Here is a 16,323-nt window from a genome sequence, read left to right as displayed (position 1 = left end):
TATTCCGTGAGAGGTATTTATTATGTTTTTGTAATTATAAGATAAAATAAAATAAAGTGATGGTGGAATTGCAATCTAGACAGTGCAGCGTTGGGTAACAGGCTACGTGCAGCCCTTCTGGTCAGATACCTGGTCTAGTTCTAAAAATGACCGGCTTGGCAGTCTTTAAGCTTTTGAACATAAACAAACCTTAGTTATTGTCAGTAGCTTGGAAGACAGTCTGGTACGTTTTATTGACATCTGTGGACTGACTCGGGCATCAGTGCCCTACTGATTTGATTTTTCTGTTTTTAATTGAAATGAAACGTGTATTAATTAATAAAAAAATGATGAAATTTATTTTAAAAAAATTATAAAGCTATAATTTGTTTTACCATGCCCACGTAATTTTGCATTAAATAATCACATTTTGACAGTTCTTTTCTCAATTTTCGAAGGTGTTTCTAATATGAACTGCCAAAACGACTTTAATAAAAGCCTTTCAGTTAAAAATAAGCTAACAGCGCTGTAAAAGAGGGTGAAAGTTTCCCCTGAGCACTGAACAAATAGTGATTTGTCAACTTTAATTTCCCTCTTTGCATCCTTTAGCAGTGACTTTTATGTCAAAATCAAAACATAAAATTTACACCTTTTGTACATTTCTCCCTCTTACGAAATAAAATGGAGAATTTACAGGCAAAGTGAGGGGAAAAGACGAATGCATTATCAGGCGTGGTATTGACACTATTTATATCAGTAAAACCATAGAAGTAGAGAAAGTTTCTCTATTTCTATGGTAAAACGCAGCACTGCACAGGTTTCGTTTTTTATGGCAAACGTCAATCAAACCCTGCGTTGTGTGTGTGTGTGTTTTTCTTTCTTTTTTTTTTTTTTTGGGGGGGGGGGGGGGGGGGGGGATGTCCCTTTACTCGCCCTCTCTGGATGCATTACATATGATTAAAACCCGTCCGTAATGTGGGAAGAGACTGTAATCGGATCCCATCATAATTAACTTTCCTCACATTTAAGACAAAATATATAGCAAACATATTTTAACTGTAGGATGAAAAGATATAATAACAAAATATTGTAAAATTCCATTTCTTTATTTTAAAAACATTTTGTAACTGTTGCAGTTAAAACATATATTACACAACATACATTCAGTATCTTTTAATGCTGTAAAATAACAAGCAAAATGTAAAACTATGAAAAAAACCTTCCATATCAGCAACAATGAACTATAAGAGAAACTTTTCACGTTTTAAAACCTGTAAACAGCAGTGATTCAATGTTCAAAACATCATAATCTAATATTGGATCTAATATCGAAATCTGCTACTCTCCATGCAGTTGAATACAGTGATTAAGCACTTTATGACCAATATTTTAAGATTTTTGGGGTCACATATTTCAAGTCAAATATAATAAGTAGAAGAGGTGCATAATCAGAAGATTTATCAGTTTAAAGGTTTCTTTTATGAAAGTCACCAGAAATATACCAACAAAATAAGGGAAAAAGGAATGGTTTGTCAGAGCAGAATGTCTTTTGCAGCTCTGATAAATGACTAACGACCTTTGGACCGTTAAACACTGACTCACTTTGGGACCATAGGAGCAGGCAAAGCAGAAGGATCTGTTAGCTGTTCCACAAAATATATATTCTACTCCAATACATATACCCATCCCTAGGATGCATTTTAAACATTATGTAAACCCTTGTAGTATGAGCATACACCCTTTTCCCATACTTACAACAACCCCTCACCCCTCATTTGAAAGAATAGTATATACCAGTTCTCCTTGTGAAATGAAATATGTGACATATTATATAAATATCAAATTTTTTTACATTATCTAATGACTTCTGTTGGGAATCCTGCTAAAACTGAAAGGCATGTTGCCCTTCATGCCAGCAAACTTCCCCCAAGCACCAAATGGAATCACAACACAGGTACTGTTGTCTTGGGAACCAAACTGTAGGGCCTGGTCTGTGATGACCTTGGCTCCTTCCATGGGGTTCTTACAGTTTGAGATAGTGTCGGTGATCTCCTGGTCATTCATTACAAATGATATGCCATCTGTTATCAGCACTAAAAATGAGTCCTTGGAGTGTCTCACCTGAAATTGAGAAAGAAAAAAAATTATCTATGACCAATCATTTAATTATAATTCTGACAACAATATTATATTGTGAATTTGGTGTAGGAAACATGTTCAGCACTTTTTTTCTTAATTTCTATATTATTTTCTTTTAATAACCCCAATATGAAACCTTCATGAAGTAGACATGCAGAAACTGCCGGTCCGATCGGTCATGACCGGCAAATGTCTGGACTGGTAAAAAATTGGACTTGGTCCAAAGGACCGACAAGAGTTTTAAGAGCTGCAATTTTGAATTTACAGTCATCATTTGACATACTAGACTATTAAAATTATATAAGACCCAAAGCGTTTTTTCACTTCCATTTCAAACCTATCACATTCACAAACATAATAAGCTACCCTAATAATACTGGTACTATCTGTCTCAAACGAATAGAGTGATTTTTGGCCCGACAGCAAATTTTTCATTACTGCCGGTCCAAATGTCCGACCATTCTGACTAGTTTTCAGCATTTCTGTCATTGTGCAGTATTACATTTACTGTCAGTGCATTGCTAAACAAGGAAACAAAAGGTTAATTTTTGGTGAACAAAAAAGTGAAGTATTTCAATAAAGAAAGTTTCTTCTAACTTACACCAACAGACCGTGTATCAGGTACAGCACTAACACCAAACGGCTTCAAATCCTGGTCCCCAATGCTCCTGGACATGGCTAGTATCCCATTGACCAGTGGCCGACCAAGACTGTCCCAAATAACAGACCCACCACTGCTTTCAATCCTCTCCCTCTCGCTTGCCATCTCTGGTTCATGATCAGCAGTCAGCCTGATAGCTTTACTCTGCCGACACAAGATGGCGCATGTATCTCCAACATGTCCTATGACAAGTTCAACTCCATTACGTAGCAGGCATACTGTAGCTGTGGTTCCAGTGTATGCTAGTGTTACCTCTTCTGAGTTACTGGGTTCAGCTTTCATCCAGTCTGAAAACAGGGATTATCAGAATATTAAAATATGATAAAAAGCTGTATGTCATTCTGTGCTTAGCACCAGAAGTTTTTACATATTCATTAGAACTAAAAAAAAAAAAAAATCTTTAGAAGAATATATTTTCAACTTTCTTATAATTAAGCACTATTTAATATGGTAATATACGATGTATGCAAGTACGTAGTAATAAATCAGGATGTCATAATTACACAGAAGCTATTTTCATGTTTATTTCTGGCCAGGAAAACCATGTATCAAAAAAAGTACTGAAATATATATATTGTCCAGTTTAAAAAGGGATTTCCAAAACATACTCATAGAACCCAATTGGTCACAATGCCATTGGATGCATGTGGCCAAAACAAATTGTTTGAGGGAGTTAACAGGATATTTGAAATATACTGAAAACAGCATATGACCCTATGATAAACACATGCAAACAACGGATATAATAAATGAGATGTGCAACATAAAAAATTACCTTTTTGTTTCTGTTTTGAATAAGTAAACCTGTTGAACATGTTATCGACATCAACAAATGACCTCTTCAAGACCATTTGTAGGTCTTTTGTGCGTTGTAACCAGTACTTGATATGATCTTCAAGTCTGCTGTGGACAAAGTCAGCTGCCTCAGCAGTCCCATGGCCATCAAAAATGGCGAAGTATAAAATATCTGGTGTCAGCTCAGAAACCTTGAAGCGGTCCTGATTCTCTGTCCTTCGACCAATCACTGTGGCATAACCTATATCATCGATTGAGATCTGTGGTATAGGTTCACCCCGTCGAGCACTCTGTTTCTCATTGAGAGGAAGGTTCAGACGATTATTCCAAGATCCTATTGTATCAAAATTAACTCCATCCTGCCTTTCTCCTTTATTTTCTGGGTCGTATAATGCCTTTGCCCTTTTAACAGGTGGTGTAAAAATTCCACATTTGGGGCAGACATTTGTCTGTACTGTAACTGCCAGTGAAGGAGGTATCTTTTTCAGGCAAACCTGGTATGTCAGTCTTGATAAACTTCTTAAACCCATGCCTAGAGTTTTTCCTTTCTCTGTGTTAATTGACCACACTTAATATACAGGTACCTGTACAATGCAAAATAGAACTATAGGAATTAAGGCTGTACACAAAATTTGACTCTCAGTCTTGGACTGGCAAGTCGAGAGCTCTTTCTTTCTCTCTTTCTTCGATTGTGTTTATGCCCAAAGGCACTGAAACAGATTTATCCAGATCCATTATTATCACTCAAAGCTTCATACTTACCTTATCTATAATATTAATATTATATACGTACTACTAAACTAGTAATATTATATATATATACTGTAATATAAATGTAACACTTAGTAAGACTTACAATAACAGTACGATATAACCACAGGATCAATCATACACACATCGCCTGTTCTAACTGTTATAAAATCATGCGTACATGTCCACACCTTAAATACCAATCGATGATGTTTGTTTACATTCAAGTTACTGTAAGGTGAACTTCAATGTCAGAGATGTTAAAAAAATAGGTCAACGGACGAAGAATGTCTGACCTGACCTGGGCATCGATAAAGCGCCATACGGTACAGTGATACGGTAAATCTAACCTAAACACCATGTTATCTTATCTTATCTTGCTTTTCATACGACATATTTTATGAAAATGCAATTTTGAGACCTTATCCTACTAAGGTGGAGAGAGCATATTAAGACGTGAAGTTGAAGTGAGGGCCCAGCAAGGTAAATAGTGAACTTCGGCTTCACTCCAGTGATCGTTTTATGTGAAATTATAAGGCAAAATGATTAACTTGTTAAAAGATGATGTCACTAGCTATGCAAGTTGGTCCTTATGAAAGTTAACAGTAAATTCTAGCTGTACATAATACTTACTTTCTTATGAAGGGGCCGACATTACAACTGCAAGCATCCCTCGCCGGTGCAGTTTTGGTTTTGTAAGTAAATAGTTCTCGTCTTGTCGATAGAGGGCAGCATATGTTCGCAGTTCTATGATACGAGTTTTTAAGATTTTATTATATCATTTGTTATTGAAAAATGATTTGGATGAATTCTTCTTTCTTCTGTGTGTTAGACACCTTTAATGCGTTACTTTTCTATACAAAGATTTGATTCAAGCAGACGTGCGACCCCCCCTTTTTTTCCGTTATCCTTGCACTAACATTACCTAGAAAACGCATTAAGATGGTCCTTGGAATGAAAAACGCAATTTTATTTTGGTATCATGGTGAACATAGCTCCAAGTAATTTAGTAGAGAAGTATAACCCTGAAGGTCTATGTGTAAGATAAGTGCGTGTACTCAACATGTTTTACCCTCTTTAAATAAAGTTTGTCATTATTATTACTATTATGAAATAATAAAGATGTTCCCACCATTTCAAAATGTTTTTGAAAAATAAGCAATTTCACCTGCTCATGAATCATTTCTAGACATATTCCTAAACTTGGTGGACTCTTAAGTTATGTATAAATTTAACTAAACAATTTGTTCCAAATGACTGGCCTTTTTTTCCTGTACAGTTTTGAAGAAAATTCCATCTCTAAATACTGTCATGTGACAGGTTATATCATTTTTAGGTCTGAATTGGGAAGGATATCATAATTAACTTCAAAGAACATCTAGACATAAAAAAAATGTGATTTTGGAATACAAGTTTGAAAATGTTTGTATGTACTGTATATACATGTATCTTGGAACATTTTAAAAAGTGGATAGTATACCTTTCATATATTAAAAATAAATAAATAAAAATAAATATATTTTAAAAAAAATAAATTTTTTCATCCTGTATTTTTAAAGACTTAATATAACATATTTATCATACATATCATTTGTACAATTCTAGGCCTCTGTGTGCTTGGTCAGTGCCAGTTCTAAAATCTGTACATTATACAGGTATACATTGTTTTGTTACTGTGACGGTGTAGTATATATACAACTTCAATGACTGATCATTTTTCCCATTGAAAAGACAGACCATAAGGTAGCTTCAAATTTAAACTCATTTAAGCTCTAGTTCAAGAAAATTTCGTGACATATTGTTGCATGGTTTCAACCTTATCACATACATGTGCTGATTGAACAGTTTTCCAAAAAATGCAGTGCTAGATTCAGTGTTTTGTTGTCTCTTGGAAAATAGCTGTCTTTCAGCCTGTCCCATATTTGTAAATTATGCAAGACCCTAGTATTAGCATCAAGAATTTGGAGTCCATGCTATTGAACTGTCCAATAAAGTATGGTATGGTCTCTTTGTGACATCTATCAGTAAAGGTGTAATATGGTCATGGAATCCAACAGAAATTGCTAGCAGCTGAAGTATCTTTTCTGCCACACTTGAACCACCTTGTCCTGGCTAAAGAAAATGAAACCAAACTTTAAAATGCAGTTAAAAAAATCAAAAAGACTAATTAAGTGTAAGATTTAAAACATATTGTTAGCATATAGACCACTTTTTCTTGAACTTGTCTGATCTTTTTGATCATTCATTTTTTAAACAGAATTCATGTTGCCAAAAATAACCAAACTATTAACTCCTAAGGAACCTTGCCACCTGTCGAACATCTTGACACAGTTTTGAACCATGTAAAACCCAAAGTAAGAGCTTGAAATGATAGAGTAATTAAAAAAAATTCAAAAGCATGGGCTTGGGACTATCAATTTTCCTATATTGTGACAGAGTTATGCTGAGTGTCAAGATAGGAAGATCAGGTCCGTGGGTTAAAAATAAAAACTGTTTAACCCAGAAAAATCTGTTAAGTATGAGGTTTTTGTGGGAAAATCTTACACTGTGCATCTTTAATCTCTTGACATGTCAAGAATCATTTGTAATTTAAAAAAATGTTAACATCATAACTAAATGTAAGCACAGTCATAAGTTTGACACACAAATTTAACAAATGAATTATCATTTAAATCATATCTGAAAACATTCATACTGCCTACCTCCACTGTTTCACACAATAAAGGTGAATCATAGGCATCAGCTAACTGAGTGACTGCTTCTATTTCTACACTTCTATCCAATAAACCTTGGGCTGAAAAAAAAAACAACAAAACAAATTTTGACTTATCAGATCATAATACTTGAGTACATAATTGTACAACTTAAAGACATATGAAATCATGTTTCCCTTAGAAAGAGATGGACATCACTTTTTGTTTTTTAAGTTTTTGTAACCAGGAGGTTGTAGATTTTTTTTATCTCAGCAATGACCAATATCAATGTTATTTGAAAGGGAACAATATGTCAGCTATTTCTGCATTTAATCAATACTCACCATTTTTTATTACAAAGCATACTCTTCCAAGAAAGTAATCCACATCTAGATGAGGCAAAGAAGATTCTACCACAGCCATGCTAAAATGTAGAAGCTACGTGTTGAAATTTCACCATATTGTGGGAAATAGAGCAGAAGTTAAAGTATTTGCTTTAACTTAATAAATCAGGAGACCATTAATTGTTTTCAAGCTTATATTTAAGGCTTACACTGTCACAAATTTTGTACAATGCATGTACCTTCGCTTATCAGTCATGTCAATCATGAAAATAACCATATCAATTTTTGGACGGTCAGTTTCTTTGTTTTCTGGTAATGGAAGACTTGTAGCAGTCCGGCTAAAATGGGTAAAACAACATGCAAATTACTAATTAGCTATACTTTTATAAAATTACAATAGAAGTTAGAGTGGAAAGTGGGCTGGTTATCGATTAGTTCAAAACTATGGACCTTTTAAAAAAGTTTAAAGTATTGATTCAAAGATTCCATTAACAAAAAGTTCAACTCTAAATGAAAATTGCACTTTTCATGAAGGTTGACTTATCATACATGTACTTAGCACATATATGCTACTAAAAGGTTTAACTGCAGCTGAGAAAGGAAAAAAGTACCTACACTTGCAATGCATAGGAAGTACCAACACCAACAAGAGCCTTGGCTAATTCATGTTTTCCAATCCCATGACAGCCTACAATCTAAACAAATATAAAATAAAAATCAATCATGAATTCCGTTACATATTATACATATATTTGACTTGGTTTTGAAAAATTTTGATTATTTGATCATTTGATAAATTCTAATAACTATATTAACCAGCTCAAGATATCTTTACTGATGAATTGGTGTACGACATGCTTATAATTTATAAATACAAAGGCAGATAGGATATCCCTACTCTCTTAAAAAGTATAAATAAATATAAATAAATAAAGTTTTCTTCCTCCTCCTCAAAAGGGAGCTTTTAACATTAAAAATTAAAAAATTTTGATTATTTTAGAAAACAATTGGAGTCATGTTGTGTCAAAATAGGCATTTGTCAACATATATCCTTCAAATCTACTTACCTTAATTTCCCAATTCATAAAGACATTAACAAGATGGCAAAGCTGTCAAATGTTCATGTACAGACATAAAGCAGAAAATAATGATGAGAGTTGTCATTTTTGTGTATAAGGCAATGTTTAACAGCAGAATCACTTCCATTTTTTAATAATGACACTCTAACTGTCAATAAAGCAATCCAGGCAATACAGTAAGGCAGTAATGGCCAGTCAGTATATCAATACCCCGGGCCCTGCGGTGCAGTGTACACCCTCACAAATAACATAAAGTAAACTTCCTTGCGCTGAAATTATTTGTCAGAAAAACACCAATGACTTACCAGTAAAGTTGCAGAGTTTAATATAGGCATTTTGCCATAAATTGATGGCTCAGTCTTCGACATTGTGAGTCCTTTTGAGAGTTTCCTCCGTTTAAACCTCCCGCTTCAAGATGGCAGCATGGTATGACTATGTTTTTATTTACCTTGTGTGTTTTACTGTGAAACTTAACATTATTCTATATTTTTTTATGGAAATTTATGTAGATCAATAATTTTATTATGTAGTATATATTTTCAAAACAATTTACTTAAAATCTCGTACTATCTCGCAGATACGATATGTGAGTTGGAAAGCATGGCAGAATTATGTTTACAGCATCGACTTCAGACGAATTGGGCAATATTGATTGAAGTAAGTAGACCCCGGAGATAATTTTCACAACTTTTAGACTTGTTGAATAAAAAGAAAAAGAAAAGCAAACATTGTAAATTGATAGTTGTCTCTTCAATAATGGGAATAAGAACATTGCTGTTTTCAATGTTTTATGGTTTGCCTTTGCCTTTGGTTGTGCAATGTTATTTTTTTACATTATGCTTGTTCCAGTTGTCGTAAAGTTGTATGTTGGTTTCGAATACCCTACCGCATTTAACAGTCTGCAAAGTAAACACGTGTTCCCACGTCAAATGTTTATATTGTAGCTGGGATTTCTTATATTTGTTTAGTTGTAATCAACACAGGATTTTTTCAAATAATGCTTGAGACTTGAAAGTTGAAATTTTGTTCACATAACGTAGCTCTTTTCACATTTTTCAGTATGCTTTTTTTGTTCTGCACCATTTTGACTGGATGTAACAAAAACATAATTATTAAAATTCTCATTTTCTTGCTTCAAGGTGCAGTAAAAAGTAGAATCTGTGTCCAGAAACAAAGGTTATGGTCTGTCAATTTTCTTGAGATGGATCACACTGTAGTGCCCCAGAGAAGTGGGGTTATAGATGTACAAAACATCTTGGAGAAAAACAGAGTGGTAAATACATGTAATTTTGATGCACTGTATTTAAATGCTTCCTAATGTAAAGATATAATTATTAATTTATTTCCATGTATTCACATTGTTAACAGGGGTAATAATACTATTAGTGTAAAAAGAAAAACATGACAAGTCTCAATCTAGCAATTTATTGGCATTTTCACTATGTGCTACAATCTTTTCACTACAATCTTGTGAAATTATAGAGAAAAACTCAAAGCAATGTAGAAAAGCACAGAGATGCAAAAACAAAAAATAATGAAAAGAATACCCAAGAACTTAACTTATTTGTCTCTTGAAAATTACCCCCAGTATCAAATTTGTTTTTCAGACTTCAAGTAGTATTATTAAGTCAGTCATTTTTATCAAGAGATTAATTGACATTTTGCTCATTGCTCCTTTCAGGGTGCTGGTAAAGAATATGACTTGCTTATAAGCCATCTCACTAAAGCTGATGTGGAAGTAGGTGAAATTTGCTTTGGATGGTGGATGGTTGATGTGTTATAATTTTTATAGCATTTTGATATGGAAATAATGTTGTGAAGCAGTTGCATTTATTTTCAGCTGTTTGGTTAATGTTATCTTATTTGCTTTGAAAGGAAAAAAAAATTTGTAATGAAATTTTAAGAATTACAAGATTCTGCAACCTAAGGGTTATTTATGTTTTAAGTGGTTCGATTAACACATTTTTCTATTTACAGCCTGCTCTGTTACTTGCATGTCTCAGAGGGTTGCGAGAATGTGTTTCAATTCTTGGGAAAGATTTTGAACTTCTTGTAGGGGTGATATTTGTAAGTATGGTTTATGATTGTATGAAAGCAAAACATTTAAATAGGACCATTATGAGGTAAATGATAGTAACATTAGATTTACTTTGATGTGTTATGTTTGTTTTGAAGTGAGTGTTTGATTTATGGGTCATTTTTCTTACTTATCACACAGTCTTTTTGGTTTCCAGAGCATAGAATGGACCAACAAGGATGTGGCTATCATCCAGGAATATCTATCACTGGTGATCAACCTAGTGTCTGCACACCCTTTTTACCTACGGTCCTGTTTGAGGTCCCTAGTCAAGCAGTTAATACCTAGTAAGAAAATTAACAAAAAAAAAAAAAAAAATAGATAAATAAATAAAATAAAAATGATTATAAAGAACAAAGCCATGTTTTACAAAATTGTAGATAAGTTCGTTATTTGGTTTCACATGAATACTTTAAAAATATTTTAAAAATTATATAATTTCTTTGCTCAAGTTTTTAAAAATTATTTATTTATTTATTTATTTATTTATTTTTATGACGCTGATATTTACGTTGAATGTTTATTTTCAGAGCAACCAAAACAGGCTAAGAGTGAACTAGAAAAAGAAATCCTTGATGGACAAAAGAGTGCAGACTTGGAGCAGATGTTTATTAATATTCACACGCTTATAAAAAATATTGCTCAAATTGTACCTATGTGAGTACTAAATAAGAATAGATAGTGATGATATCAAAGAGTATTTAATGAAATGTACCTTACAGACTCATTTAAAATATTTGAGCATTTTAATGAGAACAATTACAGTTTTCAATTTTGTTTGGGTATTTATCTAATAAGTGAAGTTGTAATTTCTGTCGCAGTTGGTTTAAATGTGATGTACCACAGAAGTGATATAAATGATTTGATTATTATGAAGACATGGCCTTAAATTATGATTTCTCTTTTGTCCATATTAGGACTCCACAAGTATTAATGCCACTACTGGTTGAATGTTTCCCTTATATGACTAAGGATGCCTTTATACAGGAATGCTATGTAGAAAATCTGCTACGAATCCCAACCTATCTTCCTGTCTTGAGACCAAAGATTTTGGAATTGGTTGTTGATAAGATGCTGAAGTTTGATGTAAGTACAGGATAATGAAAAAATGTTTATAGATTTAAAACTCTGTTAAAAATATAGAATTATTTTTGACTTTTTTATCAGGTATTAAATACCTCTGTAACAGATTGTGCTTGAATTTGGTTCATAGCTTTCTCTTTTGCTATGAGCTTTGTGTACGGCACATAGAATAAGAAGATAAAACTGCATTAATATGTAGATATGTTTGTTTACATTTTTGCAGAGTTATCTGACACTCTTGTATTTATGTATAAATATTGAATGAAAATAAATGTGTAACAGCATAAATTGTATCTGTGAATGCTTATTTAAAAAATAAAAGTATGGTTTACATTTTTGGTTTAGGTAAGATCACCAAGGGATGAAATCATTGAATTGGAAGATAATGAAGAAGCCATGGACACAGATGTTATATTTGATATGGTATGTGGCCTTTTTTCTATTATCTTCTGAAATTTGAAGTGGTTACAGGGAAAACATTACACTTTTACAGTGACTGTGACCTAATCATATATTCCATAACTGTATTATTAAAATTGCAATAACAAAATGCTCAGTTTAAAAAGATGTTTATTAAGTAAGGAAAGCTTAAAATGATTTTGTCTTATGTCTTGTCTAATGTCTTTTTGGAAATCTATAGGAAGATCTACCATCCATTTTGTCTGGCGGAAAGGATACAAGTTCAACGCAAAATGAGATATCTGCAATGACCCACAAAGAAGCCAACAAATTAGATATCCTGATGCACCTTATGTTTAGATATATACAGAATATTTGTTATCAAAATGGTAAGTGTTCAATTTGCGCTGTAACGCTATTCTCACTTATCAGACTGAATTTCATATGGATTGCCCAGCAAAATTCAAATTTTTCATGATCAAAATTAATTTCACTGATTTATTTTTTAGGTGAGCTTGATTGGGAAGCCACAAAGAAGTTGTACCGAGAACTTCTACAGGTTTTTGACAGGGTTATTATAACCACTCACGCTTCATGCCATGTACAGTTCTTGATGTTTTACATGTGTAGTCTCAAACAGGTAAGCTTATGTTGTTTGTGCAACAGTGCATATGAGTTATTATCTGCTGCAGTAGTTGGGAAGATCACAACTCGTCTACATTTTCTTCTCAATGCAAATACTTTTTTATCAAAAGAAAGTTTAAATTTGAATTATGAACACTAGCAAAATAACAAATACACACATATTTTTGGGTTTCAGGCACTTTGTGACGGCTTTATAGATTATCTGTGGAAGAAAGTTCAGAATCCCAACACAGAGCCTGTGTTCAGGCAAGCTGCAGTAGCATACATAGCTAGCATTATGGCAAGAGGGAAGTTTGTGGCAATAAGGTAATTTTTAATTCATTATTATTGTTGTTGTGATTTTAGGAGTGCAATGTTTCTTAAGGCCTTTTCACATGGATCGTTTTATCTTAGTTGTACACCTGTACTGGTATGTTTTGAGTGATTGGCAACTGAATAGCTAGGCCCTTATGTAAGAGAGAGACCTAGATAGTGCCCTCGTGTTAGATAAGAACAATTAATTTTAATTATAATATAGAATTATAAGTACATGGTAAAACCTTGATAATGCATAATGATGAAAAAGATGATTTATGTGAAGCTAGCCCAAAAGAATAATATAAAGGCAAACAACGATAATGAAAACCTAGAAAAAATGGTAGCTCTCTGTCAGTTTCCTTTTGCCTAAACAATTAAAATGTCTTTATAATTTCAGCACAGTGATGGATTGCCTCAAGTTGATCTGTGACTGGGTGCACCAGTATATTGACCAGACTTCAGATTCCATCAGACAGGCAGATGTCCAGCATCATGGGCCATTTTACTCAGTATGCCAAGCTGTCTTTTATGTGTTTGTGTTCAGGCATAAGGAAATGCTGGAGTTAAAAAAAGGTATTAATCAAAAGTTAGAACCTGTAAATGTTGTTGTCAATGACACTTTCAAGGGATAGCATTCTGAATTTATGAGAATTGTAAAAATTAATTAAAATTTTTAACAGTAAGAAATCTAAGAAATTATATAGAGTTGAAATACCAATCAGAAGTGATTTATTAAAATATTTGGTTTCTTTTCAGGGTACAAATTTGCGGAGAGTCTTAATTTCCAAACCATAGTCACTAGCAGATTAAACCCACTACGTGTCTGTCTACCAGTAGTTGCCAAAACATTTACCTCTGTTACAAGGTATGTTATTAGTATATCTCTACCATACTACATTTCATACTTGCTCATCTTTGATATGATAAGTACAATGTGATTTTTCAATTTTGAGGAGATGAACTGTCAAGTTCATAAGCTAAGATATTTATTGTTTGCAATTTCAGAATGCATCAGTTAGCTTTCTGTGATACCATCATGGAGCGAAATAACAGATCACTGCTCCCTGTAGCTGCATTGGGCTTGTATGGACCATCCAGGCTTACCCATGTCAACCCACTAGACTCATTCTTTCCTTTTGATCCATATTTATTAAACAGGTAAGTTTTGTTTCTCCTCCTCTTTAGTCTTAACACATTTTTGTATGAAAACAATGTGCAGCAAAGTAGTTGATATGCAACTCGTGTTAAAGAGGTAGTGAATTTATTATTTTGATTGTATGTTTAAAAGTTGTATCTCCTCACATTTTATATGTATTGATTTTTGATAAACTGTTGCATCTGTGCTGGAGTTAGGTATTATGCATATGTATTATGACACAAACCTTAAAAATTCATTCTACTATAGAAAGGGATGCTTGACAATTTGAAGACATTTCAATCAATTTTATTAATATATTCATTTTAAGATCAGTAATGAGCATACTATGTGTACTTTTTTTTTCAGCTAAAATAACATTTCTTGTGCTTTCAGATCTGGACAGTATGTAATTCCTCTGTATAGAGAGTATGAGGACTCACCCCCAGAGGAAGAAGGAAGACCAGAACTTCAGTCTGAGGTGAGCATAAGGAAAAGGAAGAGCATAACTAAGGGTGCTTTCCCAGAGATTTAGATCGATTTAGAGATTAAGATTTAGATCGACCTAACTCCCTGGGGGTTCACGCTAAATTATAGTCAGCCGAGCGAGCACCATAGTTAATTACCCCTTTACAGCTTTTAATAGGCGGGACAGACGTTTAAGCTGGCCAAGCTGACAGTAATCTAGTGAGGCTCCCCACAGGGATAGATCGATCTAAAAATCTATGGAAATGGGGTGTAAGAAGAGCCTTTAGCTATAGGATGTAAAAAGACAATAAAAAAGGGTCTGATAAGCAACAAGTTGCAGTAGTTGCTTCATGTATGTGTAATACTCCATATGAACAATGTGATTTAAGATCAAAGGCTGATATTTATTGCTTACTTTGATATTGTGTATTAAGCAAAAGCTATGTTTCAATTTTCAGGAAGAGGATGATTTTCTCCCCCAAGTGCAATCCCCCAGTGAATGTGTAGGAAGCCTGAGTAGGCAAGGGAAGGTCCCAGATTTCCTACATTATGGAACCTCTCCAGGATTTAAACACATAGACCATATGATTTAAAACTTTCAACCTCATATATTGTCACACTGAGGTTTTATGTCTACTTCTTTGAAAGTTGTATGACTCTAAGGTTTGAAATTCCTTATAATGTTAATGTGAAGACTTAATAAAAATGTTAATGTGTAGACTTAAATGAAAGAAAAGGTGCAAGATCAGTACAGTTTCTACAAAGAATTTGACAACAAACAATATATTTTAGAAGGAATAACATAAAATTAATTTAATTGCAATTGAAATAATGGTTATTTATAATTTGGAATGAAATGACATCTACTTTTGTTTCATTTAAATGTTTCTTTGTTTGTTACTGATTTGTGTAATAATGCTTTGAGTTTGTTGTGACCATGCAATTAAATACTAATTATACAATTGCATGGATACAAATAGCCTGGTCTCTCATTGCTGCAAAGAAGCACTGTTCAAGTTTAAGAAGTCTTCATTTTCCCAATAATAAACGTAAATAAATATGTGATGACTTTGAACGATTTATGTCAAAAATAAAATTTGAGAAAAAGCTTGATAAGAAAAACTGTGCAAATTTGTTGCTTTCAAGTTACCTGAAATAAAAAAAGCAGCATACTCATTTCAAGTGCAACTTTTGCTTATTCCTCAATAATGCAGTTAAGTTTGCATTTACATGGGTTTATCATAGTAGTGCATGGCAACTATGGGCAGGAAATCCATATTTAGGAAAATTTAAAGTCGACATTTGATAAGCTGAGGATGGCAGTTTGAAATACCAAATTATGGAAAAAAGGTGAATTCTGTATATATATCTTTTTCTTATTCATTAAAATGTTTTACTGTCCAAGCCTTTCAGTCCCAGGAATCTTTAGACTGGGACTAAATACAATGTTATAAAATATACAAAGAGAAAAAGGGGAAAAAATCAAATTTCATTTGACACACTAACAAAATTATTCAGCTAATGACAGTCAAAACGGTCAATATCTTGTCCGCCCTAACACACCTACACGTGTGTAGTAAGTTGGGATTATTCATAGGCGGCTTTTGTTGTCCTATTTACGCTCCAAATAATGCGTGGGTTGCGCCACAGAATGCAGTGGGTGAGATAGACAAATGCAAGAATTTGTCATAATATAGAGTGACACATAATCCTCTGTCACCAGAGTAAAAACTGTGTCTGTACCCAGTTAACAGTCAGTGGTTGTAACATACATATTTT

At 33.3% G+C, this 16,323-nt stretch overlaps 3 protein-coding genes across 7 annotated transcripts; 1 reads left to right on the top strand and 2 right to left on the bottom strand.

Moving 5' to 3' along the window:
- Positions 1–1,150: 1,150 nt before the first annotated feature.
- On the bottom strand, positions 1,151–5,066 carry LOC106177102 (protein phosphatase Mn(2+)-dependent 1K-like). Of its 3 annotated transcripts, none has more exons than XM_013559785.2 (4): positions 4,958–5,065; positions 3,555–4,158; positions 2,720–3,066; positions 1,151–2,100 (listed from the first exon to the last, which is right to left on the bottom strand). In XM_013559785.2, the coding sequence occupies exons 2-4, from the start codon at positions 4,102–4,104 to the stop codon at positions 1,837–1,839; spliced, it is 1,161 nt and encodes a 386-aa protein (XP_013415239.2). In that variant the 5' UTR covers positions 4,105–4,158; positions 4,958–5,065; the 3' UTR covers positions 1,151–1,836. The 3 variants fall into 3 exon arrangements, with proteins under 3 accessions (XP_013415239.2, XP_013415240.2, XP_086863434.1); XM_013559786.2 differs by lacking the exon at positions 4,958–5,065 and adding an exon at positions 4,431–4,617; XM_087007308.1 differs by having other exon boundaries at positions 1,857–2,100; positions 2,716–3,066; positions 4,958–5,066.
- A 791-nt stretch (positions 5,067–5,857) lies between these two features.
- LOC106177112 (centromere protein M) lies at positions 5,858–8,900 on the bottom strand. Of its 2 annotated transcripts, XM_013559795.2 has the most exons (6): positions 8,746–8,900; positions 7,977–8,056; positions 7,601–7,699; positions 7,362–7,441; positions 7,027–7,118; positions 5,858–6,436 (listed from the first exon to the last, which is right to left on the bottom strand). In XM_013559795.2, exons 1-6 carry the CDS (start codon positions 8,806–8,808, stop codon positions 6,278–6,280), a joined length of 573 nt encoding a protein of 190 aa, XP_013415249.2. In that variant the 5' UTR covers positions 8,809–8,900; the 3' UTR covers positions 5,858–6,277. The 2 variants fall into 2 exon arrangements, with proteins under 2 accessions (XP_013415249.2, XP_086863435.1); XM_087007309.1 differs by lacking the exon at positions 7,601–7,699.
- Positions 8,727–15,726, top strand: LOC106177111 (RNA polymerase I-specific transcription initiation factor RRN3). Of its 2 annotated transcripts, XM_087007306.1 has the most exons (17): positions 8,728–8,866; positions 9,018–9,097; positions 9,580–9,713; positions 10,122–10,178; positions 10,418–10,507; positions 10,675–10,804; positions 11,048–11,174; positions 11,435–11,603; positions 11,946–12,023; positions 12,241–12,388; positions 12,509–12,639; positions 12,820–12,950; positions 13,339–13,514; positions 13,698–13,806; positions 13,947–14,099; positions 14,473–14,557; positions 15,003–15,726. In XM_087007306.1, the coding sequence occupies exons 3-17, from the start codon at positions 9,642–9,644 to the stop codon at positions 15,135–15,137; spliced, it is 1,791 nt and encodes a 596-aa protein (XP_086863432.1). In that variant the 5' UTR covers positions 8,728–8,866; positions 9,018–9,097; positions 9,580–9,641; the 3' UTR covers positions 15,138–15,726. The 2 variants fall into 2 exon arrangements, with proteins under 2 accessions (XP_086863433.1, XP_086863432.1); XM_087007307.1 differs by lacking the exon at positions 10,418–10,507 and having other exon boundaries at positions 8,727–8,866.
- The last annotated feature ends 597 nt before the right edge of the window (positions 15,727–16,323 follow it).

Source organism: Lingula anatina, chromosome 2, assembly GCF_051362555.1.
Source record: "Lingula anatina isolate TDL-2025a chromosome 2, LinAna3.0, whole genome shotgun sequence".
Lineage (NCBI taxonomy): Eukaryota > Metazoa > Brachiopoda > Lingulata > Lingulida > Lingulidae > Lingula > Lingula anatina.
Note: the sequence above shows the minus strand (reverse complement) of the source record. Positions and strands in the feature narration are given on the sequence as shown.

Bases quoted from the DNA above. Each gene is read 5' to 3' on its own strand.
- LOC106177102 (XM_013559785.2), bottom strand. From the start codon at position 4,104: ATGGGTTTAAGAAGTTTATCAAGACTGACATACCAGGTTTGCCTGAAA. The intron at 3,067-3,554 runs GTAATTTTTTAT...CCCTGTTTTCAG, and splicing joins TTCAAAACAGAAACAAAAAG to ACTGGATGAAAGCTGAACCC. The intron at 2,101-2,719 runs GTAAGTTAGAAG...TCTCAATTTCAG, and splicing joins CTGATACACGGTCTGTTGGT to GTGAGACACTCCAAGGACTC.
- LOC106177112 (XM_013559795.2), bottom strand. From the start codon at position 8,808: ATGTCGAAGACTGAGCCATCAATTTATGGCAAAATGCCTATATTAAAC. The intron at 7,119-7,361 runs GTGAGTATTGAT...TTTTTTTTTCAG, and splicing joins ATGCTTTGTAATAAAAAATG to CCCAAGGTTTATTGGATAGA. The intron at 6,437-7,026 runs GTAGGCAGTATG...CATTTTCTTTAG, and splicing joins TATTGTGTGAAACAGTGGAG to CCAGGACAAGGTGGTTCAAG.
- LOC106177111 (XM_087007306.1), top strand. From the start codon at position 9,642: ATGGATCACACTGTAGTGCCCCAGAGAAGTGGGGTTATAGATGTACAA. The intron at 14,100-14,472 runs GTAAGTTTTGTT...TTGTGCTTTCAG, and splicing joins GATCCATATTTATTAAACAG to ATCTGGACAGTATGTAATTC. The intron at 14,558-15,002 runs GTGAGCATAAGG...TTCAATTTTCAG, and splicing joins GACCAGAACTTCAGTCTGAG to GAAGAGGATGATTTTCTCCC.